Genomic DNA, 23,734 nt, shown 5'->3' on the forward strand with positions numbered 1-23,734 from the left:
AAAATAGATAATTTAATATGTTAACATTATAGGTTTTTTAATCTGAAGACGTATCTGATAATAACTACTTCGGTTAACAACATACAAGAATGCAGAGTAGTGTTCTGTCATAATAATATGAAATCAAAATATCTTAACAGAAAGAACAAAAGAGTGAATCACATAATGACAAAAGTTAACATGGAAAGTTTAAAATTGGCTTAAAATGTAATATCCAACTTTGTAAACACATTAAAATTTGAAGGTTGAGACATAACCAAATCTATTGTAGGAGGTGGGGGCAATGGTGCCCAAGATGGAATAGGGGTGGAAGCGTTGGAAATGGGCCAGAAAGCGGAACCGAAAGGGGGAGGTAATTAATGGGTAACAGACTGCTACCTAACTGATATCCTAAATACGAAGAAAAATCAAACTTGCTAACACCAAAATTTAAAACTCAGGAAAGTTTTATAACTTTTAAACTCTTTTGAAACTACTGTAGTACCAAATTACTCCCTATCAGGGCCTAATCATCCATAAAATACAGAATATTGTACACCAGAAACCACCACAAGAATCATAAATGTCACTGCATATCTAAAACTTTTACACAATTATTTAAATACTTCTTATTTATCAAATCAGTCTGTTCATTTTAGATCCCATCAGAATGTCTCATCATGTAAAACATATTTCAGTCTCTTGTAATAAATTCGTGCCTAGTTTTCTCTAGATTTGTGTAACAGTACCATCTGATCATTTATATTACCGAGACAGTATTTGCGAGTCTTTAGAAGTGCTGCTAGATCCCATGTATTATTCTGCTTTGGTCATATGTTACAACATTATTTTAACAATTATCATTAAGGTTGTTTATGTTAAAATTCCTTACCACACAACACAAATCATAACAATATAGCACATAGGATCGTCATTCTAACAACAATGGTAAAGAACAACAACAAACCGGAAATCAATGGAAAGACACATGAGCTCAAGTCTAAACTGTTTCAAGCACAGCCTTTCGGATTTGCGCTAAAAACATCTCTGTACCCAAAGTTCTTAGACCCTTAGGCACCTTGAAACCTAGTAAAGTAATTGGTTCTTATGACATATACTGTGCATTCCTTAAATATGTTCGTCAAGGTGTAGTGCTGTTGCTGACTGCACTGTTCGGCGAAATCCTCATAACAAGCAGACTGTCCAATCTTTTTAAGAGCACGAAGATAACTGCCATCCTGAAAACGTCTAAATCTGGTAACAAGCCTGAAGGTTACAGACTTATTACACTTACACATATGCCATAAACTGTTGGAGAGGGCACTCTACAATAAAATAGCACCAGCTATCTTCAAAAACATTCCTTTAGAACAGGCTGACTTAAGACCAGGCCACAGCTGCAGCAATCAAGTGCTAACATTGTCAACATACATAGGGAAGGGCTTCAAGCATCAGGAGAAAACGACAGCCCTGTTTATTGACTTAACATCAGCATATGATACAGCATAGTGGAAAGGAATGCTTCTAAAGTTCTTAAGAAGAATTCCATGTAAAGGAATTGCACAGATATTCAATAACGTTCTGTCCAACAGGAAATTACAAATTCATGTAAATGGTCAAGTAACCAAAGTGTACAATGTAACTGACAGACTACCGCATGGATCTTTATTGGCCCCACTACATTTCAAATTATATATTGCCAACTGGCCAAAAATGAAAACGAGAATATTTATTTATGCTGATGACATCTATTAATTTTACAGCTTCAGAAACGACTCTCACTTAGGATGATGAGGTTTTTTATGTACAGCGACTCAAAGTAAATGAAAATGAAAGTGGAACTTCCACCTTCCATCTAAGTACCAGGCATATGGGCCATAAACCACAAATTGTATTCTGAAATCAGTTGCTGTCAAATTATCCATCCCTAAAATATCTTGATGTAACCCTGAATTCATATAGAACACACCTAACATCAACAGCCTCAAAAATGAGAACAAAAAAGCAATGCACAACACAAATTATGTTGAAGAAGTTGGGGAGCTAAGGCAACACTTTTGAAGACAGCTGCCCTCTCACTTATTTATTCTGTTGGTGACTATTGATGCCCAGTACAGCTAAATAGTGCTCATACAGATATTATTGATACAAAGCTGAATGTGGCAATAAGAAGAATATGTAGCACAATAAAATCCACACCCCGGAATGGCTATCTGGTCGAACCATGGAAGACACAAAGTCAATCTCCATTGGAAAAGGAATGGGAGACATGATGCAGAAATTCCGAGCTGCCACTACATCAAGACTGTGATGTCACTCAAAGGCAACAACTTAGATCTAGGAAACCCCCTGTAGACTCGGAAAGAGGTTCACTTCTGAAGGATTCCATCCAGAAACAGCATGGTGGAAGTAACGGTTTGCAACCAATCGTAGCTCTGAATGTCTTAGTGTGGAACATACACGAGCTCCTCCAGGGTCCTAACAGACCTAGGAGCTTGTGGACCATCGTAAATCGCATTATGCACCAAGTGCAGAAGATGGCAGGACTTGAAGTACCAGTAAGGAACAGCTGAAAGTACCGAGTGTGCCTGTGGACAGCAGTGACAAACGATACACTTCATAGTCATGGAATGTACTCTATGGAAATATGCTGAAACTCAGTCCAGAATACATGCGGTACCTGATGATGCAGCCCCGTGGATGGCAACTTTAGATATCCACCTACAACAAATTGATATCAAATATTTAAAAAAAACTGTCCTGTCTTTTCTTATTTTAAACGTGAAATATGTATTCTTTGCATTAAAATTAGCTTTTTTCTTTAATAAATAATTCATACAAGTGATTTTTTTAATTTTTTCTAATCTCATGGATAATATTGTCATATTGGCTTTCCTAATCAGGAACGAACGTAATTTATTTTATGTCTACGTTAAGTGGATGTTATTCCCATTAACACCATGCTGTTCAGTCACAGTAATGTATTCTTGATGCGATACAAAATAAAATGATTTTTTTTAAATTACCCTAGTGTGATATTGCCCATGTCGATTAGACATCTTTGTGGTATTTTTTTATCTTTGAGATTACAATACTTTGATTACTGAAGTTATGCCCTAATAAAGTGTTCAGTTACTTGTTGTTGTGCTTGACGATAACTGTAGATGCAGGGCAATCCTTACATGCTTTGCTTTCGTTCAAGAGCTTCGTAATTAATATGATTTTACGTTTCTGCGTGAGTGGTATGTAATTTTTAAGTTTCCATAGATAACGATTTTATATTATCATTGTCCATACGATGCTTTGTATTTCAATCTCCTGTAGCTACTTTTGTTTTTTAACATTGCTATGAGAACTGGATGTAGGTCTTAGACCAAAATTGGTATTCTATTAATTGTTCTAGTGTTGATTTGTGTCATAAGTTGCCTGTTCCCTAGTCTGGATGATCTGTTTACATAAGTCAGACTAATTAATTTTTTTTCAGTAATTTTTTTGGGGGGTCAGTCAATATTAGTTCTTTATTGGTCAGTCAAATTTCACTCCAGTTCTTACAATTTTGTCTATATGTAATATGGTTTTTTAACTGAAATTCGCTATAACTGGACATTGTTGCAAAAATTTTATGTTTGCAACACCAGTCAACAATAGTAACTTTTTGTTCTTTCACTACTTTACCATATCTCCCAGCACTGCATTTATTTTAACCGCCATTGCAGTCATGGTCATGTTTCATTTGATCACATAATTTTTCTGAAGTTCTACAGACTCTTCAGCCAGGATGTTTCGAACTATTAGTCTCCCAGTTTTCTGTCTGAATATAAATAAGGAGTTCCCATTATGAAACAGATTATCTTGAGTTTCACTGAAACCCATTTTGTGACCTACCTTTTTCATGATCCTTCTTTTCTGCTTGTAATGTGCTAATTGTCATATAATTTTCCCCCTCATTCAACAGTTTTTATTGGAAGAATATTTACCAGATACAGATTCCCCTTATTATCCAATCTATTATTTTCTTCTCACCCATTTGGATGCATCATTTCACAAACTCGTTTTTTAATTAGTCTTGATTTTTCGGTTTCTGTTATTGTCACTACAAACTTTTCTAAAGAAAAACCCCAAATTCCGTTATCTATATTTTCCACACACTCTTTATTATTTCCATTACTGATTAAAGACCTATTGAGTGCCAAAAAATTTGATACAAATGGAGCTCTATATCAGCAACCTGACTGTCTACATTACTTTAACTTTCACTGCTTCATCTGTAATTTCGGTATTAACCATTCTATCAATTTATTCATCACAATTAACATTGTATTTATCTTAACTATCAATTTCATCATCAGTCTTGTTACAATTGAACAGTTAAATGTCTTTACCCCCTGTATATGATCATCAAACCCATTAGTTACAACATCAGAAGTAGCAAGATTACGTTTCACTCTTGCTTTCTCAATAATAATTAAGTTATCTATATCTCATTTATCATAATTATTATTATTTGTCATTTCTTCTTCGTTTGAAATTTCATTTCATAACATACTATGGGCATTTGAGAGCATCTCTGCAGCCCACTCTTATGTGTAATTTCTCGAATATTATGTGCGCCTTAATAATGTTCATTTTTCTGCATAAAACTACTGATGTTAAATCTTTAGAAGAGTATTCTTTTTTCTCGTACGAATTGCATGAACTGATCACTTGATATGAAAAAGTGTTTGTTATTTATGACTAATTTTATTAACAAATATACAGATTTTGAAGCAGTAGTTAGTATCCACATTTGGTTGGACAGGTCTGTGTAGGAAATTCTTAGCTGACAGAATTAATAATTCGTCTCACATGTTTTTGGACACAGAAAAATTATGCCCGGTGTGTTAAGTTACCCAAAGAAGATCCTGGATTACATTATGCAATGAAATTAAGCAAATCGTGGAACCTTTTTTTTATTTTTATATCATTTATATGTGGCAACGTCTGCATCAAAAAAAAAAATTGTAAATGTGTTTCAAGAGTTTCATGTTATGTTCCTCACAGTTAAACGTATTATTAAGCTTCTGTCCCAATAATTTAACACAGTAGATCTCTACTATTTTCATGTCCTCATATTTTAGGAGTTTACAGGGAAAGTGTACAATATCTGAGCAGCGTGCAGTTTTTTTTTTTTTCAGAGTTTCTTAACAAGGAATTGGCTAGAAGCTATATATTAATAACTGTGAACATTTCATTAACCGATTGGCAATTTATTGATATGTTTGTATGAACTGGAAACAAAACAAATTTGACATATAGGAATGTCAGTGATGACAGTTCATTGATACACACAAGAAAAAGTAATGGTATCATTAATTCTCAGTTCTGTAATGCCTGATAGCTTAATACAAGACTCATTCCTAATGACAAACTGCGTTTCATGTCAGAGAGATACGATACCAACCATTTTCCAATAATTCCTGTCACTCAAAAATATTTTAATTTACTTACAAGCTTATTGTAATTTCCTTTGCCAAATGCCCTTGAAAGACCATAAAATTTACCAGTAGCCAATAGTTTATTGACCACTGAATTCAGTAAGGTCTCGATAAATGCCCACACACTAAGTGGTTATAATTAAACTACAGCTACTCACAGAGGTCCAGTGTGGGCTGTAATTATCACATGGCAGTGAAACATGGTAGATACTATAATGCATTAATGGAGAACCCATTTATCCTGGATAATAATTAGTTCCAGTTTCGGGTAGCAAGTGAAAATCAGGCGCTGTGAATGCAAGAAAAACTTATAGAAATGTTTCCATGTGTAATGTATTAGGAATTGAATGTGGACTGGAAAGGTCAAACAAGTGAGAAAGGCCAAATGTTGATATTATTTTTAAGCACCACTTACAAAATTTGTTCAATACGAGCACCAGAATGGAATGGAACGTGGACTGGAAAGGTCAAACAAGTGAGAAAGGCCAAATGTTGATATTATTTTTAAGCACCACTTACAAAATTTGTTCAATACGAGCACCAGAAACGACAACGAGATGCTGCATCCATAAAACAACATGATCCTGTATACTGGCCTTCAGGACAGGCAGAGACTGAATGTGTCCCTAGAAATAACGATCTTTTAGATATCCTCAGAGTTAAAAATCTCATGGATCCATATCAGGTCATTTTACAGGTCACGTATCTGGGAAACTTCTGGAGATAACACATTGAGCAGATATTTCACTGGCGAGCGGAATGAGGTGTTGCCCCATCTTGTATGGCTGCTTGGTGAATTGGGTGGGGGCAGGAGAGGGGGATTAAATAGCGAGGTCGTCGGTCCCATTAGATTAAGGAAGAATGGGGAAGGAAGTCGGCTGTGCCCTTTCAAAGCAACCATCCCAGCATTTGCCTGAAGCGAAGTAGGGAAATTATGGAAGACCTATATCAGGATGGCCAGACGCAGGTTTCAACCATTGTCCTCCCAAATGCGAGTCCAGTGTGCTAACACTATGCCACGTCGCTCCGTGGTTTTGCAAGAAAACAGGGTATCCACACAGTTGTGCTCTTTCAAAGCAACAATGACATACTGTACAAGAAGGTTTCCAAAACTTGCAGATGTCGTTGTTCATCTGACAGACCCTCTCGGTGTACCGTCTTCAAATAAGAATGGGCCGAGGATAAAGTTGCTTGTGAACCCATGCCATACAGTCACATACGGCTAGTGCAATGTCCACTCATGCGAAACACCAAATTTAACGGTACCCCAAATGGACAGTCCTATGTATTCACTGTATCCTGCAGTGTAAAATCTGCCTCGTCATTCCATAGAGTATTTCTTGTCAACATGTCATGAACTTCTTTCCATGCCAGAAACCAAAGAGCCAATTTAGAATGTTGCTACAGATCATACGGTTCCAGGTACTAACCAGTCTGTATCGCAAAATTTTCCATACTGTTGACCAGAGTACATGCTGTACGTTCAGTTACAGCAACAGCAACCTCGTCAATACCTTCCACCAGGAAAGGATACCTTCATTTTTCAGATGCCATACCAAGTTCACCTGTGTTTTCGAATTTCGCTATCGTCGTCATTAAACCATTTAATGACATTGTGAGTCCTCAGATCTTTCAGTCAGTGATACACTCTCAATGCAGCACAGTAATTGCTGTTGTTCACATAAAACAATTTCACTTAAAGGACATGGATTCTCTCCTCGATAGTCGTACTGTCCACTCACCAACCATGGCTTGTCAAATGAGACCGTGGGTGTCATATCGTCAGAAAAACCGTGTACAGTGCGAGATCTGCATGTGGTTGTCGAAACTGGAACATTGTTTTCCAGCGTAAATCGGTTCCGCATTTACGCGTTAGCTTATCTACCAAGTCTCGTTGCCACACGATAATTACAGACCACACTACACCTCCATGAGTAGCTACATTTTAATTATAACCCTCTGGTACTCATTTTCTTGTTTAGCGAGCGAGAAGGACCAGGACCTTCAAGATCATGCGCCTATCTAACAAATTCCCTCTGGCTAGCAGATCCTGTCATGTGCACCTTCCATCCAGTTTCCTGAGAATCTAATCTACTGTGGGTCTCTGTGCAGCATATCGTCACGTATTGTTCCTAATCTCTGCAAAGGTCTCTTTCTCTCTGGCCTTGCTACCACCATTATTCTGAAACAGAACCATTAACCATCCTCACAATATCTTTAGCCTATTGTGGTAGCTCAACTTTTACTCTCTGTACTACATTAAACGTGTTAATCTTATCGTATATTTCTTCATTCTTCAGTCTCTTCTAACCTGTTTCTTCCTACCCTTGCCCAAAAACCTTTGTCATTTTCTTTCAAATACAATGTGTAATATCCATAATCTATTTTGTAATCATTTTGTAATCCTAACTGAGTCATAGGCAATATATTATTTGTAGTCAGGTAGATAAGATACAGCTGCTATACTAACTTTTCCACAATTTTCGAAAATGCTAACGACAGTGATTTTGTGCAGGAATTTGAGTGCTATTCTCCATTTCCTTACGTAATGGCTTACTTTCAGCATATTTAAACCATTTCTGAAATTTTCCACAGATGAATCACTCATTACACAAATAACATATTGTGTTACTAAACTCAGAAGAACATTGTTAAGTTAACGTTGTTGATATTGTATTGTGTTTGTGGATGTCTTTAGATACACGAAAAGGCTCCTGATACAGTTATACTAGAGAGTAGTTGTGTTTTCTTCTGTTCTGTAATGTCTGTGGCACTGATTACCATGAGCTATCAGTAAAAATTATTTACATCGCCTATCTGCTTTGCAATTGAAAATAGATTAATTCTTGCAGATTTGATAAGTTCATCATTCGCCTGGGATCCATTCATCGGACTAAGAACGAGACCACAGCCTGGATCATTGCCGCCCACTGGGCTGTAGCCCACCCGGACTTCAAAACAGAGGCCTATTCGAGTCATGACGTGGCTGTAATATTCCTGCCCAAGGAAGCTCCTCTCAGCAGTAAGTAGTAGAGCAGCGCTCTTACTTCATAGAGAGAGCGACATACATACTGATAGATACATAGATAAATTGACAGACAGAGAGAGAGAGAGCGAGAGAGACAGTGGTAATTAACGAAAATCATCACCTATGTTCAACGTCAGTACAATAACCAGTCACAGATGGCAGGTGGCAACATTAGCAGTGGAGGGCATATAAAAGTTGTTGGGTGGGGGGAGAGGTATTGAAAAAAATTCAGGTGTCATAATGGGGAAATGGAGCGATTTGCCTGACATCCAAAAGGGCTGGATCATTGCTTTTTGGGACAAGAGTGGAAGTAATTCCCAAACGGCTAGTTTTGTTAACTGTCCACATGCCGCTATTGTTAAAGTACAACATGCATCGCTTAATGGCGCTATCCATAACTGGTGGTAAGGCATCTGCTGTGCACCATGGACCATATATGAACGATGACTGCGGCAAATAGATGTGCATGTGTTGAGCAACTGGTCACCCAGATAAACCAAGGGGCTAGCAACAGTATCTCCTCAATAACCGTTCAACGAATGTTGCTATATATATGGGTCTCTGCAGCAGACGACTGGTTCATGCAGCCATGCTGCCTGCTCTTCATTGGTGACAGAGGCTGGAATTTGTTCGCCAATACCGAAACTGGACATCCAGTGAGTGGCGACGGGCGGCCTTTCCAGATGAAGCTCGCCTTATATTCCATCAGGCAGTTGGGCTGTACAGCGTGGAACGTCTGAAAGTAAACGCCCTGCAACAATCGGCAGAAGGGTCTGCGCCAGAGAACAGAATGTTGCAGTCTCAGAAGAGGTTTTGCGGCATAACGCGGGTGATCTCGTCATTCTGGAAGACACAATGGATCAACACAATCATGCTTCTATCCTTAGGAGCCACGTCCACCTCTAAATGCAGTTCCTTTTTCCTCGACCTATGGCACCTACCAGCAGGGCAATGCAGCATGGCACACAGCTCAAAATGTGTGTTCATGATTCAAAGAGCAGCAGTATCCTGTAGGTGTTCACGTCAAAGTGACTACATAGTTACGTTTTTTTTTCAGTTCTTTGTTTACTCAGGTTATTTCTATGCTATTTTGTGGAAATTATCTGATTGTTCAACAATGACTGAGGACTGGATGACATCAGAATAAATATAACACCTGACATGGGTGCATATCTGAAGGCTGTAAATCATGGAAGAATCGACAGGTATGCACATTTTATTTCTATCCGTGAAATCATGGTCTCTGCTGGGCTACATTCAATAATGTGTTGCTCTGTGTTGTCCATTGTAACACGCTAGGGCTGTCCACAAGGTAAGCAAGGAGTTGCTTTGAAACTTGTATCACTCCTTGATGTGGGCTCACCTGAGACCATCTGATCTGCGATATTGCACTGCAAGTTTCTTCTAACCCTAAACATTCTTGATTGGGTGTATGTCAGCAGATATCTCAGACCATTCCACAAGTAGTGAACTCCCATGAGGATGCAATAGGTTTTGTAATATTTCACTGATGACAGATGATGTGAAACCAAATAAATCAAATAAATATCGGTACTTCATCCAAAGTAAAAACTACCAAACAATAATACCTCCCCTTCCAACCTATATAGCGTTCAGTTAACAGACAGCACCTAATATCGTTCCCATGGTATTGATGCCACTAGAGTGTACCATCAGTCCAGGTGACCTGTCACTGTGCCTTTGAGATCCACTAATATTATTCTTTACCCTCACTCCCCTCTCCCAATCTATGAGAAGATTCTTGTGAACTAGATGCATTTTCAAGGATTGGGAAGATACTTTCTACACCACAGCAAGGAAGTGATATGAATTGCAAAGTTGTTCACTACTTGTAGCGCTGAATTGGAAAGTTGTTCACTATTTGCAGCTCTTTTCACGAGTGACTTGCTGAACTGCGTCGCATCTTTTCGCTGTTACAGTTTGCAATGGTTGACGCCAAGCACTGTCGTCAGTGAGTTAATGGCTACAATTGTTGATCATAATTGTGCCATTTTCCCTCATATATAGGTTCTCACAGCATGCACCAGACAAAGTGGCATGACATAATTCGAGTGTTTCAATTATAGAGTCAAAGTGTACTTTGACTTGAGCTGCTCCTGGAAATAGCTCTGAACCAAATGCGTTGATTTCTCGTTGTTTGCCCATCTTCCACTCAGCTGTCACACTGACAACTTGTGCAAGGGCCACCAACGTTCCAGCTGTAGGGGGACTGATAACCAAGCAGTTTTGTCCCTCTGGCCACTTTAACCAACTAACTAGCCAATCAGCTACAGGGGTAGTGTAAGTATAGGCATTTTGACACGGGTAGAACCTCCACAGACGTCCTACTTGACGTGGAAATCGGTTGTGGGCCTTATTTCGTTATTGATGATCTTGAATTACTGACATCAACAATGACATCACCTTTATCTGGGAACTCATGACCCTTCCTAATCTCCAACGAATCGTAGTCAGTGGGACTCACTTCAACTGCTTTGGGGAAATTTGTTTTGGTTCAGAGTCAGGAAAGGGCAAACACTTAAGGGCAGGATCTTTTAATCGTCGGCAGCTCGAACATACAGCGAATGACGGCAGCAAGGGATAGGAAAGGACGCCAGATGCACTCAGTCTGTATGCCACTTGGCCTCATTCAACATGTTGAAAAAAGAATTCCAGCAGCTAGTGAGGGAGCAGGGTACAACCAAATGCAGACTTTGGCGCACATTACAATAAATAATGCCTGTTGCCTGGGCTCTGAGGCCATTCTTGGGTCGTTCCAGCGATTGACAGAGAAGGTTGAGAAGACCAACCTTGTGCCTGGAGTTTCAACAAAGCTCACAATTTGCACCATTGTCTGCAGAACTGATCATGGCACTTTGGTAGCGAGTAGAGTGGAAGGACTGAATCAGAGACTTCGACAGTTCTGTGAAAAGCTAGGCTGAGACTTTCTGGACTTGCGCCATAGGGTTCAGAACTGTAGGGTCCCCCTAAACGGGTATGGTGTGCACTACACATCAGAGTCTGCTCTTCAGGTAGCTGACTATGTATGACCTGCAGACAAGGCTTTCTAGATTAGGCTCCATCCAATTCAGATGGCGACAGCTGTAGGAAACAGATAAATATCAGTGTACGATCCAAAGCAATGCCACCCACAAGTCATAGTATTAAAATACTAATGATCAACTGCTGAAGCATTCGCAACAAAGTACCAGAGCTTCAAGTGCCCATGAAAAGCAGTAAAGCTCTCATAATACTAGGTACAGAAAGCTGTTTGAAACTTGAAATTTATAACAGTGAGACTTTTGGGGAAAATTTAAATGTGTAAGGATAGGTAAATGGGAAACAGAGGCGGTGTATTTGTTGTAGTAGACAAGAAACTCATATCCACTGAGATAAAAATTGGAGCTGCATGTGACATTGTTTGGAGAAGACTCAGTGTCAAGTGTGGTCATAAAGTGATAATTGTATTCTTCTATCGCCCACCAGATTCATCTCCTGATATGACCAAAAACTTTAAAGAGAACCTCAGTTCACTTGCACATACGTTCACCAATCATACTGTCATCAGCCACAGAGACTTTAATCATCCAACAATTAATTTGGAAAATGACAGTTTTGTTAGTTGTGGGCGTGAGTACCAAATGCCTTCTTTGAAATCTGCTTAGAACAGATAGTTAGTAGCCCCACTCATGATGGAAATATATTGGATCTAATGGCAACAAATAGACATGACCGCTTTGCGGATGTATACATCGGAACTGGTATCAGTAACCATGACACAGTTGTGCCAACAGTAATTACCAAAGTACAAAGGACAACTAAAACATGTAGTAAGATATACACGTTCCGTAAACTACATAAAAAATCAATAATGTCATATCTCAATCAGAAACTTCAAACTTTCACCACAAGGCATGAACACCGCAGAGGAACTCTGGCTAAAGTTGAAACGGATAGTGGAACATGCACTGGATAATACATGTAAACAGTAGAACAGTTCATATTGGTACTAACCTTCCCTGGTATACAGTCACTGTAAAGGAAGTTCTAAAAAAATAGAAATTACTGCGTAATTGGTGTAAAACAAAGCGTAGGGCTATAGATCGAGAGATGCTCAGTGAAATACATTTGGCTCTCAAGAGAGCAATGTGTGATACCTACAGTGACTACGCTAGCAGAATATTGTCAAGTCATCTTTCATAGAACGCAAGGAAATTCTGGTCATATGTAAAGACTGTCCATGACACCAAAGTTAGTGTCAAATTCCTAGCGAATAAGAAGGAACTGAAATTGAAGGTAGCCAATCAAAAGCCGAAATGTTTAACTTCGTTTTAAAGTGTTCTTCTACAAGGGAAACCCAGGAGGGTTTCCCCAGTTTAGTCCTTGTACCACTGAGAAGATGAATGAAGTAAGTATTAGTGTCAGTGGTGTTGAGAAACTGCTGAAAAGGTTAAAACTGAACAAATCTCCAGGGCTGGATGAAATCCCTGTCAGATTCTACACTGAATTTGCGCCTAAGTCGGCCCCTAATCTGACTATAACCTATCACAGATCCGTTGAACAAAAATCCATTCCCCATTCATTAAAAGAGGCATGGGTCGCAGTTGTCTAAAAGGAGGGTAGTAGAAGTGATCGACAAAACTACGTCCAGTGTCATTGACATAGATTTGTTGTAGAATCCTAGAACATATTCTGAACTTAAAGGAGATATCTTGAACAGAATAACCACCTCATTGCCAACCAGCATGGACTTCGGAAACATCGATTATGTAAAAGCCAACTCGAACTTTCCTCGCATGACATACTTAAGGCTTTGGTTGAAGGCAGTCTGGTAGATACTGTACTTCTTGATTTCCGGGATTTAGTACCACACCTATGCTTATTGTCAAAAGAAAGATCGTGTACGGCATCAAGTGAAATTTATGACTGCATTGAGACTTTGTGGTGGGGAGGACACAACTTGTTATCTTGGAAGGAGACTCACTGTCAGATGCAGAAGCAACTTTGGGAGTGCCAAGGGAAGTGCGTTGGAACTCTTACCTTTCATATTGTACACTAATGACCTCGCAGAATATATCAATAGTAAAATCAATTTTTTTTAAGTTGATGCAGTTATCTACACTGAAGACCCAAAGAAACTGGTACACCTGCCTAATATCGTGTAGTGCCCCTGTGATCACGCAGAAGTGCCACAACATGACATGACAGGGACTCGAATATTGTCTGAAGTAGTGCTTGAGGGCACTGACACATGAAACCTGCAGGCCTGTAAAAAATCCTTAAGATTACGAGGGGTTGGACATATCTTCTGAACAGCACGTTGCAAGGCATCTCAGATATGCTCAATAATGATCATGTCTGGGGAGTTTGGTGGCCAGCGGAAGTGTTTAAACTCAGAACCGTGTTCTTGGAGCCACGCTGTAGCAATTCTGGGCGTGTGTGGTGTCGCATTGTCCTGCTGGAATTGCCCAAGTCTGCCGGAATGCACAATGGACATGAACGGATGCAGGTGATCAGACTGGATGCTTATGTACATGTCACCCATCAGAGTGTCAGAGTTGTATCTAGACGTATCTGGGGTCCCATATCACTCCAACTGCACACACCCCACACCATTACAGAGCCTCCACCAGCTTGAACAGGCCCCAGTTGACATGCAGGGTCCAGGGATTCGTGAGGTTGTCTGCATACCTGTACGCATCAATCCACTCGATACAATTTGAAACTAGAGTCGTCCTACCAGGCGACGCGTTTCCAGTCATCAACAGTCCAATGCCGGTGTTGACAGGTCCAGGCAAGGTGTAAAGCTTCGTGTCGTGTAGTCATCCAGGGTACACAAGTGGGCCTTTGGCTCCAAAAGCCCACATCGATGAGGTGTCGTTGAATGTTGTGCACGCTGACACTTGTTGAAGCATTGAAATTTGCAGCAATTTGCGCAAGGGTTGCACTTCTGTCACGTTGAACGATTCTCTTGAGACGTAGTTGTTACTGTTCTTGCAGGATCTTTTTCCGGCCGTAACGATGTCGGAGATATGATGTTTCACCGAATTCCTGATATTCACGGAAAACTCGTGAAATGTTCTTACTGGAAAATTCCCACTTCATCTCTACCTTGAAGATGCTGTGTCCCATCGCTCGTGCGCTGACTATAACACCAGTTTCAAACTCAATTGATAATCTGCGCCAGGTACTTGTTGTCTTATATAGGCATTTCCGACGGCAGAGCCGTATTCTGCCAGTTTGTATATCTCTGTATTTGAATACGCATGCTTATACCAGTTTCCTAGGTGCTTCAGTGTATCATGAAATAATGGTTAAAAGGAGCTGTGTAAATATTCAGTGAGATCTTGATAAGGTGTCAAAGTGGTACAGATTAGCAATGTGCTTTAAATGTTTAGAAATGTAAAGTGTTCACTTCATAAAACGAAAAATGTAGTCGCCAACGACTATAACATCAATGAGTCACTATTAGAATAGACCAACTCAAATAAATACCTGGATGTAACTCTTTACAGGGATATGAAATGGAATGATAACATAGGTTCGGTTGTGGATAAAGCAAGTGGTAGATTTCGGTTTATTGGTACAATATGGGGGAAGTACAAGCAATCACTCGTGCGACTGGTCCTAGAATATTGCTCAAGAATGTAGAACCAGTACCGTATATGACTAACAAGGGCAGCAGAAATGGTCACAGGTTTGTTTAACCTGTTGGAGAGTCTCACGAAGGAAATGAACTGGAATACTCTTGGAGATAGACTGTCCTGAGAATGTCTATTAACAAAGATTCAAAAACCGGCTTTAAATGATTACTCTGGGTACATACTACTACCCCCTTACGTATCGCTCACATAGGAATTGTAAGGACAGTACTAGAATAATTAATGCCCACACAGTTGCAATCAAACAATCATTCTTCCTGCTCTCCATATGTGGAACAGGAACAAACCGTAATAGCTGGAATGTTTTACCGGATAGGCATACTCTCTACCATGCGCCTCACTGTGGAGTATAGATATAGATGTAGTTACAGTGCAGTATTAAAAATGCAGGAGGAAAACAAAAACACAAGGTTGCAGAAATAGCGCAATTATGTTAGTGGGAAATTAAAAACCATGTCCTCCACACCATATCTCCAATCACTCACAATGCAGGACCACCCAGTTATAATGCAGTATTAAAAATCCTCCCCCTTTCGGCACGAATCACAGTGCAGTACTCCTTATCTCTACACAGACATAGCACAATATTAAAATTCCAAGATAGTGGAAATACCTGAATTGTGTTAATGGAAAATTAAAAGTCCCTCCTTCTTATCTCCAGTCAAGCCTCTTGCAGTACTGAAAAATGGAACAGAACTTCAGTAAGGAAATAATAGGCGAATTGTGTTGGTTAGGAATTAACAGTGTCTCCCCCCCCCCCCCCTCCCATATCTCTAACAAATCACAGTACAAGGTGGTGGGAACAAATGAATTGTGTGCTTTTTACGCATTCCCCTCTTTTTACCAACAAATCGGAATGTAGTATTAAAATGATGTGCAAATATGGTGCCAATCATGTATTAAAAATTGCGTAACCTCCACTTCCACTGGTCTCGCATTTGAGAGGGTGATGGTTCAGTTCCTCACCATTGTGATTTCTCTTAATCACTCCAGGCAAATGCTGGGATGGTTCCTTTGAAAGAACACGGCCGATTTCCTTCCTCATCGTCCCGTAACCCTATGGGACCGATGACCTCACGGTTTTGTCCCCTCCCCCAAACAACCAAACCAAACCAAACCTCCACTTGAAATTCAAAGATATTCATTAGTTATGGTTTTAATCTGGTGCCCATCTGACATAATTTATCTACAGGCCAATTGTGTACTTTATACCTGTCACTTTCTTTCTTCCAAACAATTAAAGTAGAATATTAAAATAATGCACAGAAGTCAGACCGTGTCCATAAAATTTACATTGAATTGTTTGATGACAGGCTTGCATAACATACGATATCTCTCTAGTCTCCTTCTGTCATAGCCTAGAATTTTAGTCCCCATTAAAATGAAAAGAGCAAACTACACAGTAGTATCCCACCTGACCTGTGGTTGAAACTAGCCAAACAAACAGAGTTATTTATGAAAAACTGCATCATACATGTTTCTCACCTCCTCCAGTCAGAGTCTAAAATTACCATTACAAGGTAACTCCATCAAGCCTGTTCTCAGAAGTATCTCAACTATAATATGATAAATACGTTTTAGTATTTAAATTGCTTGAAATATCGAAAATTTTGTTAACTATGTTTACATTATTGGCATCCAAAAATAAGTCTACAGACTGGCCCATCTATCATGTTGGCAATTTCTGTTCGAAGCTGTATATCATACATCATTCACCATGCAATATTGGAACCGATATGTAACATATTCTCTGCAAATCATTAAAAACCGATGTATGCCGATAACACAGATCTAACGATTTGGGAATATGTGGTGGTCGAACAGTTTTATCTCAAATAGTATTCTATATACACTGAAATTGCGAAATGAAATCAACTCTTGTTTCACGTCCCAGTTCCTTCCTGTCACGAACAGATGGTCCAGTGTTAAAAAGCGACAAAAGTTCGCTGTCTTCTGTACCATGAGGTGTTCTTACTGTTAACAACTGTAATCTGTGCAGAGTAGTCATATCTATGGATCACACATCTTTTAGGATGCAACAGAGTCCTATGTTAATTATTCAGCACTTCTATGACACCACAATATTACAAAAGTCTGCAAAACTCGCCGATAAGCAAAAGTGGAATGTTTGCATGAGTTTTCTTTGGAAGTAGATGGATCTCAAATTAATTACCTTACCTCGTCTATGATTTCACAATATTTTTAAATGCATCAGAAAATATAATGAGTATTTTGCAGCAGTATCTAAACGCCTAAACTGCTTTCAGTATGTTGCAGCGATATGTAGATGCCTAAATGGTATTCAGTCTGTACAAATAGTGCAATGTGTTATGTTTACATCAAAATTACTTTCCAAACATTTCTCATCATGATTGTGATATCTTAAGTATGAGTCAGGTGGAGGAAGGGGAGAAAGAAGATAAAGTATTGCTAAAAAAATACAATCGTTAACAACTGTTGCCCAAAATTATTGGGATCTATTTGAGGTTAAGTACAAGGAAATCGTTGTAGGTGTCAAATTATTTACTTCACCTCAGCTATGATGCCACAATATTGTAAAATGTGTTAGCAATATGCTGTTGCAACACTATCTATAAGCCGACTCCAGAAAGTAAATTTACCCATGATGTTTCCTTCAGTGTAGATGTATGTAGCTGGGAAAATTGCGCATTCGCCAGAGATCTATCATGTGCCAAACAAATGATGGCTGGAGAAGTCCGGCCTGTTGCCAGTACCGTGGCAGCAGTGCCCCGAAATGCCATTCCTGTTCGCTCTCCAGGCATCCTCGAGGTTCGGTCAGTGATTCCGTTCCTTGTTGTTTAACGCACAAAACTTAGCGCCCATCGAAATTCATTGTCAGCTTTGTCAGCTCTATGGGCAGAACAGAATGAGCAGATGATGCATCACTGGTGTAGGGTTTTTTTTATGAAAGGTACCGTAGTCAAAATATCCATGATGAAGGGCACAGTGGGTAACAGTTCTTCATCAGTGATCACCTGGTTCAAGTGGCGTGGCAGAATATCCTGGAGAACCGTTGCTTCACGATTACAGAGCTCAACAGCCAGTTTCCACAGATACCGCAATCCTTGATGCACAATACTGTTACTATGTACTTGCTGTTGAATAAATTGTGTGATAGGTAGGTGCCAAAAGACCTGGCACATGAGTAAAAAAGTAGTGTGTGAGTACATTCAGTGCGCTAGGGTGTTGTTTAATGATCAAACCCACCCCACCCGCCAAAATAGATAAAAAAATTAAATCAATAAAATGATATTTGAAATTGAAGGGGTGAGCAAATCACTGAACCTTAGTTTTTCATAAATATTATGATGTTTTTCTCTAGTATGCTCAGTAGTAGTAAATGGGTCACTTGAGTGAACTAGGAGATACGAAGGTGAGTCAAATGAAAATCTTAATTTGTAATAACATGTCGAAATTTCCCGCCGTTATCCTGTAAGTTGGTAAGCATGCTACAAACAGCGTGCAGAATGGCCTGTAAGTGGCAGCGTAGTGCAGATGCACACACACCGTCGCAGTAACAGTATAAAGATAGCTGCCCCCACTTGCGGCTTGCACCAGGGAAGAACAGCGTTCTGTTATTCGGTTTCTGCGTAGTGAAGGCGTGAAACCTATTGATATTCATCGACGAATGAAAGTTCTGTACGGTGATACATGTTTGTCACAGCAGCAAGTCTACAGATGGAATAGGAAGTTCGCAAATGGTGTGACTTCGGTGGAAGATGCTCCTTGTCCAGGTCAGGCACAACGAGTTGTGACTCCACAGAACATTGCACCAGTTGAAGCCATAGTGAAGGAAAACCGCCGAGTGACACTGAATGACATTCCAGCATGTTTACAGATTTGTTATGGGTCAGCACACAACATTGTGCATGATGTGCTCCAGTTTCACAAAGTGGCTGCAAGATGGGTGCCACGGCAGCTGACTCCTGAAATGAGACAACGATGTGTTCATGCTTGTGAAGAACTTCTTCGGCGCTTTGACCGAGAAGGTGATGGCTTCCTTGCAGGAATCGTTACTGGGGACGAAACCTGGGTTCACTTCCTCCAACCAGAAACGAAGAGAGCGAGCAAGGAATGGCACCAGTTCTGATCACCAAAACCAAAGAAGTTTCGAACAGAACCATCAGCAGGGAAGGTTATGCTGACTCTCGTTTTGGCCGAAAAGGCGTCATTTTGGAGCATTACATGCCTAGATGGACCACTGTCACCAGTGCATCGTACACAGATCTCCTAAAAAATCATCTGCAACCTGCAGTCAAATCAAAGCGACGTGGATTGCTGTCAGCAGGTGCCCTTTTGCAGCATGACAATGCAAGGCCCCACACTGCCTGTACAACAGTTGCAACAACCACAGACCTGCATTTTGAGAGTCTTCCTCATCCACCATACTCACCAGACCTTTCCCCAAGTGATTTCCATATGTCTGAACCACTCACAGACGTGATGGGAGGAAGAGGTATACCACGTGGTGCATGAGTGGTTGCACAGACTACCAAATGAATTTTTTTTCTAAGGGAATTTACGCACTTTGTAAGCGCTGGAGGACTTGCATGGAGCGAAGGGTGAGTATGTTGAAAAGCGATACTGCTTTGTACCACCTCTGCACAATAAATAATATTTAAAAAAAAATTTATGGTTTTCATTTGACTCACCCTTATAATTCAATAAGCAAACACAACCCACTCATAAAACTAAATACAAAAAGTAAATCAATAAAAATAAGTTTAAAAATTTATAGGAAGCTACTCATGTAATAGAAAAATTATTTTAATATTATTAATATCTATCAATAAAATAAACATATTTTAATTTGCATATTGCACTGTATCAGAATTTTCTAGAACAACTCTTTTAACATACTGAAATGAGAATCCTTTCTTAGCCTGTACATTGACTAAAGTTGTAGTATAAACATCTCCAATGATCTGACTATATTGTAGTTTTATCTTTTTCTTCACCTTTCTCTCAAATAATCTGATCACAGATTTTCTATTCATATTTTGAATACTCTTATAATTTAATGTGAATCCCTTTACCTTCATCATTTTCCCGTAATAATAACTTTTTGGGCCAGTTGAAACCCAGTCTGTAATCCAGAGATTTTCTAATCCATCAGTTCATTCGCCTAACATACAACATGCTTCCACAGAACTTTCACCAAATCAATATATGCTACACTATCTGTATCAAAATATGTAACAGATGCTCACAGTTTATGTAATCTAAGCAAAGCATTTGATGTAGTGAAGGCAGCTATAAAAATGTCTTTAGCTGTAGTTTTTTACACATAATAATCCTTGAAATTGAACTTCATCTGAACCATATTGACATTAATAAAATTTATATCTCTATTATCCACTCAATCATCCAATAATATCTCGTAAAATAGCTATAAATTTGTTACATACGTAGACTGACTCATTTTTGCCTTTGCCCAAATTTCCCCCATAATGAATTAAGACCTATCTTAGCAACAGCTCGTTTTCCTGGATTTTCCAGGATCTACAACAGTATCTAAATTATCTTAAACTTTTTTGACACAGTCTATCAGTTTCAAAATCATATAGACTGGATTCTAATTTTGTTTTCATAAAATATTTCACATAATTTTTTAACAAGATTATGCCTTTCTTTCTAAAATCCCAATCTTCATAGACATATAAAATTTTATATCCTTTTTCTACAGATATTTTCACTTCATCAGTCGTACAAATACCAGTACAACTACTTTCATCATCATTGTCATTGCATTTATTTCTTTTTTCTTGAGTTCATTTGACACACAAAAGAAACACCTGTTTTTCATTTATTCTTACTGATAGAACAGGATGATACAATCCTTTAGGTGGCATACTTTACATTTTATTAAACCATATCAGTTATAAGAATAATATCTTCATCCACATATTTTTCTCAGATTTTGTTCAGAACAAAAGTTATAAAATTCCACAGTAGGAAAAAGACTACATATTACCATGTATTTTATTTTTATACTAACACCATTTGCTTTAGCTCTTAATTTTTTTGCATTTGTTTGACCACCATAAAAAGCTTCTCTTGGATTCAATGGTCTGACAACTTCTGGTAACTGTTATACTCTGCTGAGTTAAGCCAATCATATTCCCGCATCTCCACTAGTTATATCCTGCATTTCGTGTTTCTGCACTTCTTGTTAAAGTCTTCTGCTAAAGGTCATCCATTTTTCTTTATATTTATTCTTAATCATCTTACTTTTAAAAAATGTTTACAATCATGCCAAAAAACCATGATATGGATAAACAGTAATACTTTCTCTATCAGATCCATCTACTTTTGCTCCAGCTATTTTTACTTCTCCACCACTAAGAGTATGATAGATATTATTATTGTTTAAACTTTTCAACCTTCCTATGGATTCTTTACTATAGTTTTCTTTTTGTGTCTGTATCTTATACAGCATTAGTATTTTCAGGTTAATACTCAAATCTGTAAATAGCCATACAAACATATGATATCGTTAAATAACAGAAAGAATTGATATTAGTTATCTCTAGAAATTGTTTTCTTCATTACAAACAACCTCTTCTTAATATATCGACATCAGAATTAATGTACTCATTAATTTCTTTCTTCATGTTGTACATATAATTTCCTTTAACTCTGGAGCTAAGCCACTTGAGAGATGCTTCTCTATCTTTCAGTTTCATAGTGTCAACATAATCATATCGAGGGTCTTGAACTGTTCCAACGCAATATTCATTTTCTTGTTTGTTGAATAGATGTGGAAAATATCTTTTCTTGAATTCTTTGAAATCAAATGTTTGAAAACTACTAAGTGGACCTTGTATAACATTAGTGGTATCTATAATTTGTAGACCTAACCGTTTGATCCCCAGTAACATTAATTTACTTCCTGTGTAGACAATATATTGTTTTATTGTCTTTTCAATACTGTACATAAAAATGAATAGTGAATTGCATCCTTTAGCATAGTGAGCTATGAATGTGTAATGCTTCTTCTGTTTTCACATATCATCCAACAACATAACTCATCATTTGTGTCAAATTTATGAACACTGTCTCTTTGAAAATATGAGAACTATTATGAGATTAACAACATGTATACCAGTTTCTTATTGAGCTTTAAAATCAAACACAGACATATCTTTCTGTGTTGGTGCAATTCACTCTCTTAAGGGATCCATCTTCATATCACTCAAACTGTGTATCAGCAACTATCTTTCCACATTCACAGCATTGGTAAACATAAAAATCATTGAATACTCCATTAATATAACAACTATTTTTATTGCAATTTGGACAACCTTGCCCGCAACTCATGGTTTAGAGGCTAGCGTTGCTACCTCTGGATCACAGGGCCCCAGGTTCGATTCCCAGCTGGGTTGGAGATTTTCTCTGCCTGGGGACTGGGTGTTAGTTTTGTCCTCCTCATTTCATCATCATCCTCATCATTTGTGACAGTAGTTAGATTGGACTGTGAAGAAAATTGGACTGTGAACAAATTGGCCTTTCTATTACCGCTGATAACCATGCAGTTGAGCACCCCACATACCAAACTTCATCATCATTGGACAACCTCAGACTATAAAACCGTCATCAAATTTTCTTTCAGAAATACACTTTTGCAATACAGATTACATGTAAGTTTTATGATTTTCAATTTTCACTACTTAATTACAGTTTCTGAAACGTTCAAAGCTTCAGTTGTGTGGTTTAATCTCAAACAGATCTTTTTAAATCCTTCACATTTTTAAGGTGTTTCACAAACTTCTTGTGATTTTTTAAGCAATCTTCATTATAACAGTTCATATTGCAGTTTTAGAATATTTCTAGTTTTCCACAGTTTCTGAACCCTTGCGTAGTATACAGATTTTTTTGTCTACTTTACATTTGTATTTATCTTTGTATTTATTTGGTTTGTCACATTTATCACATAAATATGATTATCCTCAGAAAGCATTCACACTGCTAATTACATATGAATGGTTTGATCTTTATTCAGATATATCTTTATTTTTTCTCAGGACCATTATAGATGACTGACTTGAAATTCTTAACACATACAACATTTATTTCAATGCCCAATAAATCTTCAACATTTTTAATCTCATCTAAAGTAAAGCCTTCTTCGTTACATTCAACCAACTCTTTTTGTAAGCTCTGTTTATCTCCTTCTCTAATCTTGTTTTTGTATGGTATGTTAATGTCACTATTATTGATGAAGGACAACACTCATCGTCGTTAATATTAATTCAAGTAACACATCTTTAGCATCAGCTAAATTTATTATTATTTTTTTTACTTTTTCATCCTCTAGGAATCACAATCGTTTGCGTATTAGATGAGGCATCTGCTATGTAATTACTCTCATCAGACATTAATATATCTCTGATTTTATTGCAGAAAAGTTGAACAGATTATCGAGTATTCTCAGATGCTTTACATCCTGCAGGCACTGGATAAAACATTTTTGGAGGTTATATTCAACTTATCTCATTTTCTATGATTAGTTCTTTTTTACTACTTCAACCATAGAATTGAGAGCCATGTTATATAATCAGTTTTCTGAC

At 38.3% G+C, this 23,734-nt stretch overlaps 1 protein-coding gene across 1 annotated transcript in view; it reads left to right on the plus strand.

Moving 5' to 3' along the window:
• Nucleotides 1-23,734, plus strand: part of LOC126425256 (collagenase-like) — a 210,483-nt gene that overhangs the window by 66,456 nt on the left and 120,293 nt on the right. The window contains exon 3 of the mRNA XM_050088227.1: nucleotides 8,306-8,475. Within this exon, the coding sequence (XP_049944184.1) occupies nucleotides 8,306-8,475 (170 nt within the window). The remainder of the gene's footprint in view (nucleotides 1-8,305; nucleotides 8,476-23,734) is intronic.

This window comes from Schistocerca serialis, chromosome 10 (genome assembly GCF_023864345.2).
Source record: "Schistocerca serialis cubense isolate TAMUIC-IGC-003099 chromosome 10, iqSchSeri2.2, whole genome shotgun sequence".
NCBI lineage: Eukaryota > Metazoa > Arthropoda > Insecta > Orthoptera > Acrididae > Schistocerca > Schistocerca serialis.